This window comes from Dendrobates tinctorius, unplaced genomic scaffold, assembly GCF_039654945.1.
Source record: "Dendrobates tinctorius isolate UK_male_01 unplaced genomic scaffold, ASM3965494v1 ptg000020l, whole genome shotgun sequence".
Taxonomy (NCBI): Eukaryota; Metazoa; Chordata; class Amphibia; order Anura; family Dendrobatidae; genus Dendrobates; species Dendrobates tinctorius.
Window position 1 is genome coordinate 52,515,250 of NW_027361688.1, and position 21,581 is coordinate 52,536,830.

At 44.8% G+C, this 21,581-nt stretch overlaps 1 protein-coding gene across 2 annotated transcripts in view; it reads right to left on the reverse strand.

The window, feature by feature from the left end:
- The window catches only part of RELL2 (RELT like 2), a 148,610-nt gene that overhangs the window by 53,747 nt on the left and 73,282 nt on the right, over positions 1-21,581 (reverse strand). For both annotated transcript variants that reach the window (XM_073568046.1, XM_073568047.1), the window contains exon 2: positions 15,303-15,510. In XM_073568046.1, the coding sequence (XP_073424147.1) occupies positions 15,303-15,504 (202 nt within the window). In that variant the 5' untranslated portion in view covers positions 15,505-15,510. The remainder of the gene's footprint in view (positions 1-15,302; positions 15,511-21,581) is intronic.

The following is a 21,581-nucleotide window of genomic DNA, read 5'->3' on the forward strand; positions in this document are numbered from 1 at the left end:
AACTAATTTCTGCACTCTGCACTTTTTTGTCTTCTCTAGGATTTAAACCCAAAGCCTCTTGCATGGAAGGCTTGAACAGTAAATTGCTCAAAAAAAGGCTGTGATGTTTGGTTTTTATCGCCACTAAACCTATAGAAATGCAAAAAATGTAACACCTACAAACATGTTTGATAAATTAGCGCAAAAAAAAATCCCAAAACAGGAAGCTTCCATAGAAATGAAAGAATTCTGACTGATACAACTATGAATGAATGAACAAAAACTAAATCTATAGGTCATAACCATCACCCTGATACATCAGAACAGTCCTGGATTTGGGTCTTTGCCCCGATGTCCAAAGTTGTCTGGTGACTGTCCCTCAGTACCACCATGCTCACTTTGACATCTCCTTTTGTCAATAGCATAGCACTGTGTAACAAGAGTGTGGCAATGATCTGCGCAGCATCATACCGATCCCCAATATGACCAAGCATCTTCACTAGAGGCATGAGAAGCCACAGTGTCCTTTTTCTCCTCCACCCTCAGAAGACAGAAGGCTCAGCACTGATGCAGGTTTAGTTGAATTCTGTGATTTGTTGCAGTCGTCACATGATCGACAGACATGACGTCACAACTGCAGCTTGTAAGCATAGACTGAACCAGGAGCAAGAGAGTCGGGGAAGGTGAACAATGCTGATTATATTTATTTTAACGTAGGCACGATGATGGTGTAAAACCTATTTAAAAAGTTAACTATGAAAAAAGTCTGTTATAAGATGCTCCTCTCTGTCCTTGGTCCACAACACTTTATGATGTTGAAAGTTGACCCGAGGCCAGAGATGAACACTAAAAAAATTATCTGAGGGCAGATGAGAGTGCTGAAGAGACTCTCAAAGGCAGAGAGAAGTTCTGAAGAGATAGCCTGGGGCAGAGAGAGATGCCAAGGAGCCGACCTGAAGGTAGGGAGCAACACTAAGCAGATAACCTGATGGCAGAGAGAAATACCGATGAGCCACCTAAAGGCAGAGAGCAACACTGAACAGATAACCTGATGGCAGGGAGAAATACCGAGGAGCCAACCTGAAGGCAAAGAGCAACACTGAGCAGATAACCTGATGGCAGGGAGAAATACCTAGGAGCCAACCTGAAGGCAAAGAGCAACACTGAGCAGATAACCTGATGGCAGGGAGAAATACCGAGGAGCCAACCTGAAGGCAAAGAGCAACACTGAGCAGATAACCTGATGGCAGGGAGAAATACCGAGGAGCCACCTGAAGGCAGAGAGCAACACTGAGCAGATAACCTGATGGCAAAGAGAAATGCCAAGGAGCAGACCTGAAGGTAGATAGCAACACTGAGCAGGATAACCTGAGGGCAGAGAAAAATGCCATTTCTTTCATTCCTGTCAGGAGGAGTTGTCAGAGGAGCGCTGGCAGTGAGGGAAATTCAGCAGATGCCCTAGACTGCAGGGTGTAGACCCAAATCCAGGGCTGTCTTCAGTATCCAGGACAGTTGGGACTAGAGATGAGTGGATCAATTCACGGGTTTCTGGTCGAGGTCAGTGGTACCTGGCAGCTGAACGGGAGGCCTGGAATCTCTAACCTTCCGGTGTCCTCGGCTCAGCTGTCCATAAACCAGAGCTGGTGGGGCGTCATCTATACGTCCTGGTCATCTCTACTTGGAATCTCTAGATTTTTTGTACATTCATTCATAGTTGGAGCAGATAGAACTTTCTCACCCTTATGTACTTTCACTATACGACATCTGGCATTTTAGTGTCTGAATTAAAATACTTACGCCAAGCTCCCGGCAGTGATGGCGCAGGCACAGCTCTTGAGACCACATGATCGCCTTGGCATAAGTTTACATCATAGGTCGTGAACACTTTCCCGAACATGACGTAAACTTACATCAAAGGTCGTGAAGGGATTATTGTATACTTATTGGGTGACAGAACAGTTACTAATCATAGTTAATGGGGCGCATAGTACTGGGATACAATGTTATCATGCCTCCCCTTTTCTATAAACGGTAATTTACTGGACAGTGACCACATTAAACACGATGTTACAATGATCTCCACAATAATGAGTTGTTTCAAAGGCAATGAATTAACATGCGATACCAATATCTAGAAGGTACAGCATGAAACATTGTAATGCTAATTGCAGCAAGTGTAGATGAGAGAAGTAGTAGAAAATATTTGATACCTCCTACAGGCTTGCTAGGCTTTTTGTTGAATTGCAACACTGTATTTATAGACAGGGTTTCTGTCCACAATAAAGTTAATTATTTTGTGCAATAGTTGCAATTCATCTATGAGTGGTGGCTAGATGAAGTAATCACTACTTTTATTACCTGTAAAGGTACGTTCCCAAAATCAGTATTTGTTCAGGTTTTGACGCAGCTCAATTTCCGCATGAATCCCGCACCTCAGCTCACTTGCGTTTTCAATGCGTTTTTGATGCGTACATTTTTGTCTTAATGAAGCTGGTTGAAACACAAACAGCAGAGTAAACAGGAAGTTTCCCAAAGCAAAGAGTTCAGTAAAGAGAATACAGGGTGGGCCATTTATATGGATACACCTAAAATGGGAATGGTTGGTGATATCAACTTCCTGTTTGTGACACATTAGTATATAAGAGGGAGGAAACTTTTCAAGATAGGTGGTGACCATGGTGGCCATTTTGAAGTCGGCCATTTTGGATTCAACTTTTTTTTTTCAATGGGAAGAGGTTCATGTGACACATCAAACTTATTGAGAATTTCACAAGAAAAACAATGGTGTGCTTGGTTTTAACGTAACTTTATTCTTTCATGAGTTAAGGCCCCATCACACACAGCAATATCGCCAGAGAGATCGCTGATTTTGTGACGCCATGGCGATCTCGCCAGCGATATCGCTGTGTGTGACATGTATCAGCGACCGGCCCCCCAGCCGAGTATCGCTGATCGCGCTCGAACGTCCTGGGCCGTTTTTTGATCGTTGGTCTCCCGCTGGCCAGCGCGCATCGATGTGTGTTGCAGCGAGAGACCAGCGATCAGCGACGCTGGTTTCCAAGGTAAATCAGATACCAGATACCCATTGTTTACATTGTAAACCAGCTTGCTCGCTGGTCCTGATCGCTGGAGGGGCTGTCTAACGATGTCCCAGCGATCTCATCCATGTTGGATCGTTGGTGGGATCGCTGGGACATCGTTATGTGTAACGGGGCCTTTATTTGCAAGTTTATGACCACTTATAAAATGTGTTCAAATTGCTGCCCATTGTGTTGGAGTGTCAATGCAACCCTCTTCTCCCACTCTTGACACACTGATCGCAATACTGCAGAAGAAATGCTAGCTAGAGTTGAGCGAAACGGGTCGAACAATTTCAAAAGTCGCCGACTTTTGGCAAAGTCGGGTTTCATGAAACGAAACCCGACCCTAGGATGAGGTCGGCCACGAGGTCGGCGACTTACGCGCCAAAGTCGCGTTTCAAAAGTTTGTTTAGCGCTCTTTTTCAGCCAATCAGGATCCACGGACACTGTGGGCAACGTGATGACATAGGCAGGGGTCGCCACCATCTTTCAGAAGGGCATGCAAGTGATTGGCTTGCTTTGGTGGGCATCACAGGGGGTATAAAAGGGCGTGCACGCCGACCGCCATCTTACTTCTGCCGATCTTAGCATAGGGAGAGGTTGCTGATTCTGTAGGGAGAGCGTTAGGCAGGGAAGAAGAAAAAAAAACTGCTTCTGCTGCTAGCGATTTTGCCTGTGCAACACACCAGTCACTGTGTGTGCAGTGCAAGGGGAGGCTATATTGTGGTGGATCAGCGGTGTTGGTTGTTAGGCTGCCTTCTAAGGCTTCCTGACAGCTGCATTGCTGTTTGCCCACTGCTCTGCAAACTGCTTTTTTAAAAGCAATCCCAATTTTTTTTTTGTCCTGCTAAGGTACTGAGCGTGCATTTATTCACACCATACAGCGGTGTACGCTCCTCACACAGTACCTTGTAACGGCTGTTATCACAGCCACAGTGAAGCTATCTGTGTGTCACTGTGGAGGACTTGTTCCGTTCTTACAGACCTACACTCTAGGGAGATTCCTATTCTGCCCAATTCTACAATTCACTTTTTTCACACCTGTGCCAACGAGCCTGTGACATAGCGCTCTGATATTCAGTGGGCCTCACACAATCCAAAAGTGTCCAGTGTCCACAAGTGTCTGCAGAAATTCAAAATCTCCCTTATCCTGTAGTCACTTTTTTCACACCTGCTGCATCGAGCCTGTGACATAGCGCTCTGATATTCATTGGGCCTCACACAATCCAAAAGTGTCCAGTGTCTGCAGAAATTCAAAATCTCCCTTATCCTGTAGTCACTTTTTTCACACCTGCTGCATCGAGCCTGTGACATAGCGCTCTGATATTCACTGGGCCTCACACAATCCAAAAGTGTCCAGTGTCCACAAGTGTCTGCAGAAATTCAAAATCTCCCTTATCCTGTAGTCACTTTTTTCACACCTGTGCCATCGAGCCTGTGACATAGCGCTGTGATATTCAGTGGGCCTTACACAATCCAAGTGTCCAGTGTCCACAAGTGTCTGCAGAAATTCAAAATCTCCCTTATCCTGTAGTCACTTTTTTCACACCTGCTGCATCGAGCCTGTGACATAGCGCTGTGATATTCAGTGGGCATCACACAATCCAAGTGTCCAGTGTCCACAAGTGTCTGCAGAAAATCTAAATCTCCCTTATCCTGTAGTCACTTTTTTCACACCTGTGCCATCGAGCCTGTGACATAGCGCTGTGATATTCAGTGGGCCTCACACAATCCAAGTGTCCAGTGTCCACAGGTGTCTTCAGAAAATCTAAATCTCCCTTATCCTGTAGTCACTTTTTTCACACCTGTGCCATCGAGCCTGTGACATAGCGCTCTGATATTCAGTGGGCCTCACACAATCCAAAAGTGTCCAGTGTCCACTAGTGTGTGCAGAAAATCTAAATCTCCCCTGTCCTATAGACACCTTGTACCTTGTTTTACATTACTATATAGTTTGTTGGATTTTGTCTACATTTCTACCAAAAATGAGGAAGGCTGGTGGAAGAGGCCGTGGAATTGGGCGGGGGTTGGCAGCTGGTAATGATGGTGTTGGTGGTGGATCTGATGGTAGTGGCAAAAGCAAAATAGGACCGAATGCAGGAGGTGTTGAGCCTGCGTCATCGTCTGGCTCCATAAGGCTTCGAAGGCTTAGTTTTCTAGGAGTTGGCAAACCGCTTTTAACGCCAGAGCATCAGGAAAAAGTTTTGTCTTACATTGCTGACTCAGCCTCCAGCTCTATCGCCTCCTCTTCTGAAGTTGTAAAAAGTAAAAGCACTGAGTCGTCATTGGAGGCTCATGTTCATGAACCACACCTTTCCTTGTGTCCTTCACCACAACCAAGATTGAAGGATGACGCAGGCCATACTACTGATTACTCCATGGAGCTGTTTTCACATACCATGCCTGGATTATCAAGTGAAATGGTGAATTACCCAGGCCAAGATGAATCTGACATGGAGTGCACTGATGCACAGCCGCTGATAGATGATTCTGCTGGTACATTCACTCAGAGCACTACATTGTCCTCGCAGTGTACAGAGCCAGATTCTGACCCTGATGAGACTCAGGTGCCCCTTCCCGCACACTATACCACCATACACGGTGACACAGAGGAAGGTGCACATGACATTGAAGAGGAGGTGATGGATGACCCAGTTGTTGACCCAGATTGGCATCCATTGGGGGAAGAGGGTGCTGCTTCCAATAGCTCAGATGAGGAGCATCAACAGCAGACATCAACATCGCAACAGCTGTTATCTGGCAGGCCCGGAGCACTCCAAAGACAGGTTCCAAAAATCAAAAGAGTTGCTGGACAGCTTGTCCAGAGGGTCAAAACATCACAGCGTGCTAGGCCGCAAAATGTCTGCCAAAGTAGGAAGAGTGCAGTGTGGCACTTTTTTGAACAAAATCTTCATGATCAGGCCAAGGTTATCTGTAAGAAGTGCGCAAAGACCTTTAGCCGAGGGAAAAATCTGAAAAATTTGAATACCAGTTGCATGCTTAGACATTTAACCAGCATGCACTTGCAAGCGTGGACACAACACCAAACCTCAAGTGCCACATGTGCAACTGATCACAAAGAAGGTAGTCCGCAACGCTACATTGTTTCCCCCACTGTAAGCCCACCGGTTAGCACAGCAGCAAATGTTGAGGTGTCGTTGCAAGGCCACAGCAGTCAGGGAATCCCACTGTTATATCAACGAAATACTGAATCTAGGCCATCAGAAAGAACACCAACTCCATCACCATCATCAATCCTCTCTCAGTCCGCCCTGTCCACTGCTACTTCTACCATATGCAGCTCTCAAGTCCAGCTCACCCTCCCAGACACTATGAGTAGGTCAAGAAAGTACTCAGTCTCTCATCCGCGTACACTGGGTTTGAACGCCCACATTGCCAAACTAATCTCGTTTGAGATGATGCCCTATCGGTTGGTGGAAAGCGCAGCTTTCCGCGAACTCATGGCCTATGCAGTACCACGCTATGACCTACCCAGTCGCCACTTCTTCTCTCGCAAAGCCATCCCAGCCCTCCACCATCATGTGAAAGACCGCATTGTCCATGCACTCAAGCAGTCATTGAGTGGAAAGGTGCACCTCACAACTGATGCATGGTCCAGTCGGCATGGCCAGGGCCGTTAAGTGTCCATCACTGCGCACTGGGTTAATGTGGTGGATGCAGGGTCCACAGGGGACAGCGGTGGTGGGACAGTGCTGCCTAGCCCACGGTATAGGAAACAGTTGGCTGTAGGCGTTCCACCCTCCTCCTCCTCTTCCAGAAGCGAAAGCTCGTCCACAGAGCGCAGTCGTACGAGCACTCCATCTGCAGCTGCCACTGTTGCACACAAGGTGTCCCCCTATCGAGCAGCTAGTGGAAAGCGTCAGCAGGCTGTGTTGCAGATGATGTGTTTGGGCGACAGACACACCGCCGAGGTGCTGGCCGAGTACTTGAAGCGACAAACTGAGTCATGGCTGGGCAGTGTACATCTTGAGGCAGGCAAGGTAGTTAGTGATAACGGCCGTAATTTTGTGGCAGCCATAGCCCTTTCAAAACTCAGCCACATACCTTGCTTGGCTCACACCTTGAACCTGGTGGTGCAGTGCTTCCTCAAAAATTATCCGGAGTTAACAGCCCTGCTCCACAAGGTGCGAAGACTGTGCGTGCACATCTGCCGGTCGCCTGTACACTCCGTTCGTATGCAGAAGCTGCAGCGATTGCTCCACCTTCCCAACCACCGCCTCATTATCGACATTGCAACAAGGTGGAACTCCACCCTGCACATGGTGGAGCGGCTGTGCGAGCAGAGGCAGGCCATAATGCATTTGTGGGAGGATACACGGCCAGGCACTTTGAGAGCAGACATGGAGTTGACAGGTGTGCAGTGGTCGAAGCTGAAAGACCTCTGTAAAGTCCTTCAGTGTTTTGAGGAATGCACACGGCTGGTAAGCGCAGACGACGCCATCCTAAGCATGAGCATCCCACTTATGCGTCTGCTCATGCAAACTTTGACGCACCTTAAGGAGCAGGCGTCTGCAGCCAATGTTGACGAGGAGGAAGAGGTGTAGGGAATCCTTGATGACATTCAGCCATTGTCTGCTCAGGGACCTCTCCTGGACGAGTTGGAGGAAGAAGAGGAGGATGATGATGGGGATGATTACTTAGGGGAGGAGGATGCATCTCGTGGGGCAAGTGAAAATGTTGGCGTGGCAAGGTCTGGTACAGGGTTTGTGCGTGACTGGAGGGATGTGGATTTGCCAGAAAGTGCTCCTCCAACCAGCACTCGCAGTGCATCATTGACACCGGGAACATTGGCCCACATGTCAGATTATGCCTTGCGGATCCTAAAAAGGGACCCCCGCATTGCCAAAATGATGAACGATGACGACTACTGGTTGGCCAGCATCCTGGATCCACGCTATAAAGGCAAATTACAAAACATCATGCCACAGGAGAACCTTGACCTAATATTGGCTAATAAACAAGCAACTCTGGTAAATCGGTTGCTTGAGGCATTCCCAGCACACAGCAGCGGTGATGGTTCTCACACGAGCCGTACGGGCCGGGGGCAGCTTGGCAGAGGTGTTCATGGTGCACACAGCAGAAGTGGCGTTGGAGACAGGGGTTTCATGACAACGTTGTGGACTGATTTTTCAAGTACCGCTCACACAACTGGTAATACAGCATCGATGGAAAGTGACAGGAGACAGCAGATGTCAACTATGGTTACAAACTACTTTTCCTCCCATATCGATGTTCTCCCACACAGGTCATTCCCCTTTGACTATTGGGCTGCTAAACTGGACACCTGGCCTGAATTGGCACAATATGCCTTACAGGAGCTCGCTTGCCCAGCTGCAAGTGTGCTATTGGAAAGAGTCTTCAGTGCAGCTGGATCAATCCTGACAGAAAAAAGGACCCGTCTGTCAACCCAAAATGTGGATGATCTATCCTTCATTAAAATGAACCATGCATGGGTTTCCAAGGATTTTGTCCCACCTTCCGCTGATGACACATAGGGTGACAGAAAAGTGGCTTGCTTTGGTCCACCTCTTCCTGGGACTTGACCTATTTCGCCTTTTGCATCAGCTGAATGTCCAACATCAGCATATGCCACTTTCTAAAACTCCCTAACTGTGCTGCCTCCCCCCCCCATGGCCGGGGTCACCACCTAGCACACGACACCGTGCGAGTGCCGTTGCCCTGGACAGGTGGGTAGGCCGACTCTTGGGCGCGGGCACTGGCACAGGGTCCCTCATAGTGCAATCAAGTGTCTCTGACGGTGGTGGTGCACACTCGCCGTCAGACACACCGCCGTACTATGAGGGGCCTAGTGCCAGTACCGACGCCCACGAGTGGGCCCCCCTTGCTTGGGCAGGGCCCCAGCATTTGCAATCTTTACCTCTCCCTGCTCCTCCGCTGTGTAGTCTGGGCCATCAAATCCATACTGTGCCTGACACCGTCTGAGCCTGCCTCCTGGTGTATTGACATATATTTTGAATGTGTACGCTATCCATACATGTTATCCGGGGATACGGTACCCTTTCTCACCTTTGTGCAATCACGTGCAATCCATACTGGGCCTAACACCGTCTGAGCCTGCCTCCTGATGTATAGACATATATTTTGAATGTGTACACTATCCATACATGTTATCCGGGGATACGGTACCCTTTCTCACCTTTGTGCAATCACGTGCAAGCCATACTGGGCCTAACACCGTCTGAGCCTGCCTCCTGATGTATAGACATATCTTTTGAATGTGTACGCTAGCCATACATGTTATCCGGGGATATGGTACCCTTTCTCACCTTTGTGCAATCACTTGCAAGCCATACTGGGCCTAACACGTCTGAGCCTGCCTCCTGATGTATAGACATATTTTGAATGTGTACGCTATCCATACATGTTATCCGGGGATACGGTACTCTTTCTCACTTTTGTGCAATCACTTGCAAGCCATACTGGGCCTAACACCGTCTGAGCCTGCCTCCTGATGTATAGACATATATTTTGAATGTGTACGCTATCCATACATGTTATCCGGGATACGGTACCCTTTCTCACCTTTGTGCAATCACGTGTAACCCATACTGGGCGTGAGAACGGCTGGCGAGCTGTTAAGCAAGCTACAGCACCTGTGGTTTGCACACGTAAGTTTTTCTTTTTTTTCAGGAATGACGGTTAGGCCTAATTCCGGAACTGCGGTTGACCTGCACTTACTGGGAAATCATCGTTCGCGAGTAATAATTGTAATCAGTGATCCCCATCACTAACGTTGTTCAGCGGGTTATCTGCACCTGTAAGCGACAAACGCTGGCCTTTTCAGTGTAGCGCACATGCAGCCACGGACATGTAAGGGCATGACACACCAGTTATTGGCCAATCTCATGTGCCAGAGCCTCACGTGTCCCTCTAGTAAGCCAGACTCGGACCGCGGGGCATGACGGAGTCTCGTTCGTTAACGGAATTAAGCTTGCAATGTGTGCATCTGTTCTGTAGCTGGCATGGTTGAGGTTGCCCGTGTTGAGTCAAATTACACCGTAGGCTCCACTCCTGGTGGTGCCCTTCTGGACATTCCTTTAAGGTTCAGCTTTGCAACCATACTGCCCACATAAAACAAACACTTTGCCTTTATGAACGTTGTTTGGAGGGTCATGACTCGTGGGAATAACGCCGCCCAATCAGTTAACCTGCTAGAGAGATCCTTCGTTGCTCCCAAGCATGACATCACACTCCCTAGGAGGAAGGTAATGCCACTGTGGCGACCGTACTCCTGGGGGCGACACAAGTGCACTGATGCCCAGCCACTGCTCGATGAATCTGCTGGTACATTGACCCAGACCACTACATTCCCCTCGCACGCTACCCGGCCTGAATCTGACCCTGATGAAACTCTGGTTACCCTTCCCATATACAGTTCCATCTTACACGGTGACAAAGAGGAAGCTGCAGATGAAAGTGCAGGTTCGGCCCACCCGCCATCAGACACACCACCGTACTATCAGGGGCCCTGTGCCAGTGCCGTCGCCAACGAGTGGGCCCCCCCTGCTTGCTCAGGATCACAGCACTTGCAAGGTTGAAATACTGTGCAGTGAGATGGAAGATGGGGACGACGAGGAGTCCAGACTAGTACAGGGATTCCCTAGCGAGGAGACTTATTTGATTGTTTTCAATGTTGGGACAGCAATTTTTGGGGAGCACTATACTCTGGAGAATGATAGATTGGGCCCACCATACACTGGAACATTCCAAAGGTGGACATCAGACACTGGAGCAGCATTTACAGGGCCCATTATACACTAGAGCATTAGAAATGGGGCCCATTATGTTTGGAGCATTATTTGGGCCCATAAGACAGTGGAGCTTCATCCATGGGGACCAACATATACTGTAGCATTATGTGGAGCTCATCATATACTGTTTCAAACATTATATGGGACCAATGATTCTGTATGGAGAAATAGATGGGCCTCGTCATGAGATGTAAAAAGTGAAGTTTTTTTCATTGTACTATACCGCTATTTCTCTGCCGTATCGGAGCATGATGAGTTGTGGTATTATGTGTTAAAGGGGCGCTCTTTCGCCCAGGGCACATGAAAACCTGGAGCCAGCCCTACCCCCCCACAACTTTAGCCAAATAACCCCCATTTTTCAGTGCGTAACTTGTATTATGAAGTTAATTAAGGTTGACCAGCTTAAGTAAGAAGAATTGATGCTTTTGGCATTCAAATAAGCACTGTAGGTGTGTTTCCTGTCCTCCTCTCACTGCCGACTTTTATTCCCCATTGACTTACATTGGGTTTCGTGTTTCGGGACGACCCCGACTTTTCCCTATAATCGGCCGATCTTGCTCGACCCGACTTTTGGAAAAGTCGGGTTTCACGAAACGAAACTCGACCATAAAAAACCAAAAGTCGCTCAACTCTAATGCTAGCACCAGCTTCCAGTATCCGTTGTTTCAGATGCTGCACATCTCGTATCTTCACAGCATAGACAATTGCCTTCAGATGACCCCAAAGATAAAATTCTAAGGGGGTCAGATCGGGAGACCTTGGTGGCCATTCAACTGGCCCACGATGACCAATCCTCTTTCCTGGAAACTGTTCATGTAGGAATGCTCGGACCTGACACCCATAATTGATGGTATGGTGTGGTATATGTGGTATGGTGCATGTATATCTTGAACTGTCCTCCCACCTCTCCTCCTGTTCCCTCTTTGACCGGCTACAATCTGGTTTCCGACCGCATCACTCAACTGAAACTGCCATAACTAGAGTCATTAACGACCTACTAACCACCAAGAGCAAGCGACACTTCTTTGTCCTCCTTCTCCTGGACCTGTCTTCTGCCTTTGGCACCATGGACCATTCCATTCTGTTACAGATTCTCTCATCTCTTGGCATCACAGACTTGGCCCTATCCTGGATCTCATCATACCTCCCTCTCACACACCACCTCCTCACCTCGCCCCCTATCTATCGGTGTTCCTCAAGGCTCAGTCCTAGGACCCCTACTCTTCTCCATCTACACCTTCGGCCTGGGACAGCTCATAGAGTCCCACGGTTTGCAGTATCACCTCTACGCCGATGACATGCAGATCTACCTATCTGGATCTGACCTCACCTCCCTACTGAAAAAAATCCCACAATGTCTGGCTGCTATCTCAGCCTTCTTTTCTGCCCGCTTTCTCAAACTGAACATGGACAAAACAGAATTCATCATCTTTCCACCATCTCATTCTACCCCTCCACCAGACCTATCCGTCAATGTCAATGGCTGCTCACTTTCCCCAGTCCCGCACGCTCAGTGCCTTGGGGTGATCCTCGACTCTGCCCTCTCTTTCAAACCACACATCCAAGCCCTTGCCTCCTCCTGCCACCTCAAACTTAAAAATATTTCCCGGATCTGCGCATTCCTCAACCATGAAACCACAAAAACACTAGTGCATGCCCTTATCTCCCACCTCGACTACTGCAACCTCCTACTCTCTGGCCTCCCCTCTAGCACTCTGACACCACTCCAGTCCATCCAACACTCTGCTGCCCGACTAATCCACCTGTCCCCCCGCTATTCTCCAGCCTCCCCCCTATGCCAGGCCCTTCACTGGCTTCCTATTGCCCAGAGGCTCCAGTTCAAAACCCTAACCATGACATACAAAACTATCCACAACCTGTCTCCTCCATACATCTGTGACATGGTACCTACCCGCATGCAACCTTCGATCCTCTCAAGATCTCCTTCTCTACTCCCCCCATATCTCTTCTTCCCACAACTGCATACAAGACTTCTCCCGTGCTTCCCCCATACTCTGGAACTCTCTACCCCAACACATCAGACTCTAACCAACAACGGAAACCTTCTAGAAGAACTTGAAGACCCACCTGTTCCGACAAGCCTACAGCCTGCAATGATCCTCAGTCTACTGAACCACCGCACGACCTGCTCTATCCTCTAATAGTGTATCCTCACCCATCCTTGTAGACTGTGAGCCCTCGCGGGCAGCATCCTCTCTCCTTCTGTACTTGTGTGTCCCTTATCTTATACATGTTTATTGTACCTGTCTATATTTCCCCTTTTTCACATGTAAAGCGCCATGGAATAAATGGCGCTATATAAATGTATAATAATAATAATGATAATATATGGGGTACAAAGACAGTGGGGCCATTCATCATCAATGGAAACCTCATTGCCACTGGATATCTGAAATTGCTACATGATGATGAGTTGCCCTCTTTATGCACTGAAGATGGCACGTTCCCTGAGTTTTTCCAGCAAGAAGGTGCACACCTCATTATGGGTGTCAGGTCCGAGCATTCCTACAAGGAATCTGACCCGCTTAGACTAGCATTTCTTCTGCGGTGTTGCTATCAGTGTGTCAAGAGTGGGAGAAGAGGGTTGCATTGACAATCCAACATAATGGGCAGCACTTTGAACACATTTTATAAGTGGTCGTAAACTTGTAAATAACTCATTAAAGAATAAACTTATGTTAAAACCAAGCACACCATTGTTTTTCTTGTGAAATTCTCCAGAAGTTTGATGTGTCACATGACCCTCATTGGAAAAAATAAAGTTGGATCCAAAATGGCCAACTTCAAAATGGCCACCATGGTAACCACCCATCTACTACCCCTCCCATAAACTAATGTGCCACAAACAGGAAGTTGATATCACCAACCATTCCCATTTTATTTAGGTGTATCCATATAAATGGCCCACCCTGTAGATAGTGATCATGCAGATAGCTAATGTCATAAGCCTCCAACATATTATAAACTTGCACCCTTTAGTACCTTTCATGTGGCACTAAACATTGTTTTTAGCCTTGCTTAACCTAATAAATAATTTAATAAAATGATGTGGGGCCCCTCCAATATTTTATAACCAGCCAAGGTAAAGCAGACAGTTGCAGGTTTATATTATCAGGCTCGGAAGGTCCTATGTTATTGGGCCCTTCCTAGCCTAAAAATAACAGCCACAGTGGCCATAGAAGTGGTGCATTACAGTAATATCAGTTCCCAGCTGTCTGCTTTACCTTGGCTGGTTATCAAAAATAGGGGAGGCTCCAAGACATTTTTTTTAATTGTTTAATAGACAAAACCTAAGATAAAAACAAAATAAGCAAATACACTGCAGTAAATAAATAAATAAATGGCAATAGTGTAAGAAAATAATATATAATAATATATTTACTTATTAGGTCAAACAAGGGTAAAAACACCCTTTAGTGACGCATGAAAGGCAGTAAAGGGTGCAAGTGTGTATGTGGGGGGGGGTGAGTCATTTCTTTACTGAACTCTTTGCTTTGAGCAACATTCTGTTTGTTCTGCTGCCTGTACCTGTATGTTTATTTAGATGTGTTTTTTGGGTACGTTTACGCTGTGTTTTTGCTGCAGATTTTCTGCATCTAATGCACAGGCGTACTTTATTTGCCCTGTTGAGGGCAGAGTAAAGTACTACAGTGCACAGGCGCTGGACCTCTCTGACCTTTCCCGGCGCCTGCACACTGCAGTACTCTGCGCTCAATAGGGCAGATAAAGTACACCTGCGCAGGAGCCGCAGCAGAAGTAAGAAGGAGGATGTCATCGCTAAAAGATTGGAGGCGCCGGACCGGACTGTGACACCCATCGGACCAGACCAGACCCCCGGGTGAGTATAATCTAATTCTTTTTTCTTATCTTTTAGGTTACAGCGGGGGCTTATCTAGAGCATTACAGAATGCTGTAGACAAGTCCCTGGTGGCGGTGGCCACATCTTATAGGCCAAAAATGAGGTGACAGATTCCCTTTAATAGATTGTGTTGATATGGAGGATACATGTATGGGATATTAGTGACAATGTAATGCACATTCATATAAATATCCAATACAAGAAACAAGTATTGCTGCAAATCATTTATCTATTATCAATACATTTTCATATTATTATCCAGTAAGCTACGGTTTATAGACAAAGTGGAAACATGGTAATATTGGATCCCTGGATGCTATTGGTAGTTGCTGGATAGATTTGTACATAGAACGGTGGAATTGTCATGTATTTTAAAATGTTTATAAAGGTTATATGTTATCTAACTAGTCCACTCCAGCATATCCTCACGTTGCATCTGTGTCTACAATATGGATCCTCTCTTTTGGTAAAGCAGCTATTGTATTTTAGATTAAAATTAAGAGACATTAGGAGACCAAATTATCTTGAAAACAATCTCCTACGATGTTACCATGAAGATATTAAGCTTACTGTCTTGTTCACTATTTGCGACATCCTTTATCTCATAGTCTTCCTCAGGGGACGTCCGACACCTGTAGCCTTTCTTCTTAAGGATATGGCAGATCAGGAAACCTAAAAGTCCAGTGATGAAGAAAACCAGAACCAGTAGGAAGAGCATGTAAGGGCTCTGCTGTGAAGGTCCTTTCCCATCTTCTGCACTGTTTTCTTCCATTTTGATCTGTTACAAAGAGAGATTTGTTAATGAAGTACTTCATTGTTATTAATTTCAATTTACTATATACATATTCCGCACCATGGTACAGAGACTGCCAGTACACAAATCAGTCCTTGTCTACTATGAAACTAAGTGCCCGAATAGCAATCACACTACGACCAATTTTATTGAAATCAATTAACTTATCAGTGCGTTTTTACTGAGTGAAAACTCAATACAGAAACAAGAGAGAACCCACAAATTGCTTCCCCCTCTCTCTATCTGGAGGACATTTTAAGTGGAAATTGTGTAATGCTTCATTCCTCCTGCGAAGGCAGTATAGGAGAACTGAACACCTTCTTTTTAATTCTTTTGTACAAATTACACTGTAGTTGTACTTTAAGGGATACTCCTTTTTAGTAAGAGGCTTTGCCTCCCCTGATCTCAGGAATTGGGTCCTGAAATTCCCTTTTGGAATAGAATGGTGGCCACACGTGCACCACTGCCCATTCATTGTCCATAGGACTGTCGGTGATAACTGAATACAACGCTTGGATTATTTTGGTGGTCCCATAGCTCTTGAGGATAGATGGGGATGATTTTTTATTTATTAAAGATCAATATACCTGTTTTGCAAAAAAAAGTTACATAACAGACATTCTGTTTGTAGGGTGTCATGCCATGCCTCATGCAGACAATTGTGACAACTTTAATAACATATGTGACATGCACAAGTGTGAACAAGTCAGTCAGACAATGCTCACACCACCCAATGGCTGAAACACAACAAGAAAACACAAAATGACAAATTTGCAAAAAATACTCTGCAGTAAAAAACATGACAGTAATCAGCAAGTGCTGTATAACAAATACAGGGTATTTAGTCAATACGTTTTTTGCAAAAAATGTATACCAAGCCACTTCACCACGTCACGGTAACCCTTCACGAAGCAGTCCCTATCTAATGTATTTAAAACCTGAACATGTGAACAGTGTCTAAATGAACAGGATACAGACAGGCGCCTCCTAGTATATGGGCTTGTGGTGTAAGACAGCTCATTTATGTGCATGTCACACAGGAGAGGGGTGGGGTCACCCAAACCATGCTGAGCAAGGAAAAAACAGATTAAAAACATATGTGACATGCACAAGTGTGAACAAGACCGACTTGTTCACACTTGTGCATGTCACATATGTTTTTAATCCGTTTTTTCCTTGCTCAGCATGGTTTGGGTGACCCCACCCCTCTCATGTGTGACATGCACATAAATGAGCTGTCTTACACCACAAGCCCATATAATAGGAGGCTCGGGAAGGGTTACAGTGACGTGGTGAAGCGGCTTGGTATACATTTTTTGTAAAAAACGTATCGACTAAATACCCTGTATTTGTTATACAGCTCTTGCTGATTACTGTCATGTTTTTTACTGCAGAGTATTTTTTGCAAATTTGTCATTTTGTGTTTTCTTGTTGTGTAATTGTGACAAATTTGTAAAATAAACCCATGATAAATAGTAGTCCGTACATAGCTGCCATCATTTACAATGATTCTGATTAACCCTGTATAAAGTTTAGCTGTTGTAGTAGTATGATTTTCCTGACCTTTTTTAGTTGAATTTTACAGCAAAAGCTATGATCTGTAAACAGCTTACTACACAGCAAAGGGATCACATTGTGAAAGTTATGACAGGAAACGTGTAAAAACAAAAATTCCAAAGCATCAGATATGCCATGGATAACTTTCACCAAGAAGTGGTTTAAATTTAGCATAACAGCAATAATACCTAGAACTAGATGTCCCTCAAAAATTGATGAAAAGATGAATGGACAACAGCAACATTTTAGGAGCTGCAGGAATTTCTGGCAAGTACTGAATGTTTACTGCATGTGACAATCTCCCATATTCTTCATATGTCTGGCCTCTGGGGTAGAGTATCAAGAAAGAAGCCTTTTCTTACAAAGAAAAACATCCAAGCTTGACTATGTTTTACAAAAACCTTCATCAAGTCTGCCAAAAACATATTGGAAAATGTGTTATGGCCTGATGAGCTCAGGGTTAATTTTTTGCCCATAAATCCAAAAGCTACGTTTGGCACAAAGCCAACACTACACATCACCAAAAGAACATCATACCCAAGCATGAAGGAGGCAGCGCATTATGCTTTAGGGAGTTTTTTTGCATCTGGAACTGTGGCTTTGGTCAGGGTAGAGGGAATTATGAATAGTCAATTTTGCAACAAAACCTACAGGCTGCTGAACATGACGAGGAATGTCACCTTTCAGCCCAACAACAACCCTATGCATACCTGTGAAAATACAAAAGAATGGCTTAGTCAAAAGAAGATCAACATTTTGGAGTGGCCCAACCAGAACCCGAACCTAAATCAAATTGTAAACATGTGCGTTAACCTGAAGAGAGGAGGAAGCTGTTCAAACGAAATGGCCTTGCTATCTGACAGATTTGGAGCACTACACTGTGTTCCAAATTATTATGCAAAAAATATTTCCTCATATTTTCTCTAAATTACCTATGTGAATTGCAGTCATTGTTATTTTCCAGTCATCTAATATTCTAGTATAATTGCAATGTTTTTGAACAAACTGCCTATGAAAACAGTATATTTTTAAAAATAAACACTCAAAATGCATGTTCCAAATTATTATGCACAGCAGAGTTTTCAACCTTTTTATTTTTATTTTGGACAAAAAAATGGTCAATTGTGAAATTATAAGCATTATCAGCTTATTACAAAATGAAATCAAACAGTTTTCAAGTCAAAACTTTATTCTAGGTGATGTTACATTTGCACATAGGACCCCTTGTTCGAAAGAAGGTTCTGAACTCTCTCGTCCATTGAATTTGTCAGTTTTTGGATGGTTTGTGCTTCAATTGTTTTGCATGTGGACAGAATGCCCTCCCAGAGCTGTTGCTTAGATGTGAACTGCCTCCCGCCATCATAGACACTCCTTTTGATGATGCTCCAGAGGTTCTCAATGGGGTTGAGGTCAGGGGAAGATGGTGGCCACACCATAAGTTTGTCCACTTTTCTGTCCATAGCAGCCAGAGATGCAGATGTGTTATTTGCAGCATGAGACGGTGCATTATCATGCATGAAAATGAATTTGCTGCGGAAAGCACGGTTCTTCCTCTTGAACCATGGCAGGAAGTGCTGTTTTAGAAACTCCACATAGATTATGGAGTTCATCTTTACCCCTTCAGGGATCCTAAAGGGGCCGACAATCTCTCTCCCCATGATTCCAGCCCAAAACCTTACTCTACCTCCTCCTTGTTGGCGCCTTAGCCGTGTTTTCATGGGGTGTCCATCAACCAGCCATCCTCCACTCCATCCATCTGAACCATCGAGAGTTGCACGGCACTCATCGGTGAACAAAACAGTTTGGAAGTCAGTCTTCACGTATCATTTGCCACACTGGAGCCATTTCTGCTTGTGTGCAGTGGATAGAGGTGGTCGACAGGATGGCTTACGCACAGCTGCAAACCTCTGAAGGACCCTGCATCTTGTTGTTCGGGGGACGTTGGAGGCACCAGCAGCTTCAAAAACTTGTCTGCTGCTATGACAAGGCATTTTTGCAGCTGCTCTTTTAACCTGACGCAATTGCCTGTTGGAAAGAGTCCTCAATTTTTCCTTATCAGCACGCACACGTGTGTGCTGGGAATCAGCTACATACTTCTTGATTGTGCGATGATCACGATGAAGTGTCTTAGCAATGTTGATTGTAGTCATGCCTTGACCTAAATACTCCACAATTTGTTGCTTCTCAGCAGCCGACACATCCTTTTTCTTTCCCATTTTGGCAAAAAATGTAGGCTGCTTAATAATGTGGAACAGCCTTCTTAAGTAGTCTTGCCTTTATTTGGACACACCTGCCAAACTAATTTGCACAGGTATCTGCAATTGCTTTATAAAGATTTAAAGAGCCCTGACACACATCACCATCAATCAGTTTACATGACAAACAAAAAAATTCTAAACTTATCAGTCCTAAACTCTTTTTGCATAATAATTTGGAACACAGTTTATTGTAAGGAAGAATGGGCAATGAATGACTGTCAATTCCAGATATGCCATGCTGATAGACTTCTACACAAAAAAATGTAATGCGGTCATAAATTCAAAGGATACTTCAACAAAGTATTAGTTTTTTGGCAATCATGTTTGTACAATCATATTATTTTAGTTCTTTATTTGTCTTTTTGCAGTTTATTTTCAATTGAATTGTACAGATTATGGGTAACATTTAAGGTAGAAATACCGTAGTTCTGAAATTATTCTTCAGGGTATGATTTTTTTTTTTTACATGACAAAAAACTGGCATTTTAACAATGTTGTGTAAACTATTTATATAATATTAATATGTTCTACATGGAATTCCCAATAGCCAATAACCAGCAAACCTTGTTACAAAGAAAATGCCAAAAATTAATTATTACCAAGGCTAATGTGTCCACATGCAAAATCTTAGCCTCTGGAGCACCAGTATTAATATCTTCAGACCTGCACAATATTTGGAGAATATATAGGAATTTGTCGAGAGATTTTCATCTACAATAAATATCATGGAAACAGATATAAGGTAAAATTATCTGGAGAAATTCTGTCACTGAGGGCACAGAACTGAAAAATAATCTGGAAGATGAAGGTACTTTAGTTTCTCCTAAGGTTTTATTTCTTATTTGTGCAAGTTCTGTGTTTAAAATTAGTTTTTTTATACTTGAATAATAGGGTTTATCTACTTTTATGTAAATGTAAACCATCTAATAAGCCAGCACTTAAAAGGATTAGAGGACTAACTGTGCCGTTATATGGATGATCTCCATAATACAACATCTGATGGACCCGTAAGCTCCTATGGGTAACAATATCTTTAATGGCCAGGTCTATTTAAAAGAATATTCCCATCTCAGACATTTTGGAATAATATCATAAATGTGTACTAGATGTGGGTCACAGAGGTAGGACTTCATCTATTTCAGGAATTGAGCCAGGTCTAGTGAGCAGCTCCGAGGGGAGACCTGCATCTATCTTAAAGCGAACCCGTCACCAGGTTTGACCGATATGAGATAGGGTCACCACCTTTCAGGGCTGACATACAGCATTCTAATATTAACGTGGGGAAGTTCTCACGGCACCAGTGCTGACGTCATTGAGCTGAACGGAGTTCATTGGATGACTTTTCTTATGGCACCGCGAGGCGCTGAGCGAGCTTGCGCAGCTCCTTAGCAACCAACGACCGATTCTCAAACTGAAGCTACAGCTTCACAGACACAAGACAAAGTGTCATACCTACAAAACCAAAGAGTAATCAACTAGCTCCAAAAAGCATGTATGCTTCATTAGGAAAAAGAGATCACTACAAAAGTAGTATTACAAAATTTATTGAAAAAATATTACTCGTGTACATATACAAAATTCATAAGCGTTATTTGTGAGAAGTGATAAAAAAGGACACTGTTATGATTGAGTCACCGTAGGAGGCAAAAACAGAAATGCTAAGTCCTGAAAACCAGAGAAGGTGGCAACTATCAGATTGCAGACCCCTGAACCTATCAACACAACTAGCAGTAGCCGTGGGGGGTTCCTACGATGACCTAGACCCCTCGATCACAGCCGGAGAGATACATAGGCCTAAAGAAGGAAAGGGGAAATCTAACTGCCCCAGAGCAGACCCCAAAGCAATAGGCAGCCCCCCACATATAATGACGGTGAAGCAAGATGAAAACACTTACACAGACAGAAAGACAGGCTGAGCAAAGACGGGGCCCAAAAACTACCTAGATAGGAACGGATAGGAATTCTGCTGTCTGCAATCTGCCAAAACCCTATCAGAGACAAAAGCCAACAAGCTGATATAAAAATGGCCCTGAAGCAACAGCTTCAAAAACTAAATCAGCACTCAGGTACTTTCAGAAGACAGAGCTCACGGAACACTGCACACTCCAGCAGGGAGTGGCAGAATCCAAAAAGCAAGAAAAACAAAAACAAATCTTAGATGAAAAAGGCAAAACAGAAAACTTAGCTTTAGGAGAGCAGGAATCAGACTGGTGTCCAAGAGTCCACAGAGAAATCACCCGC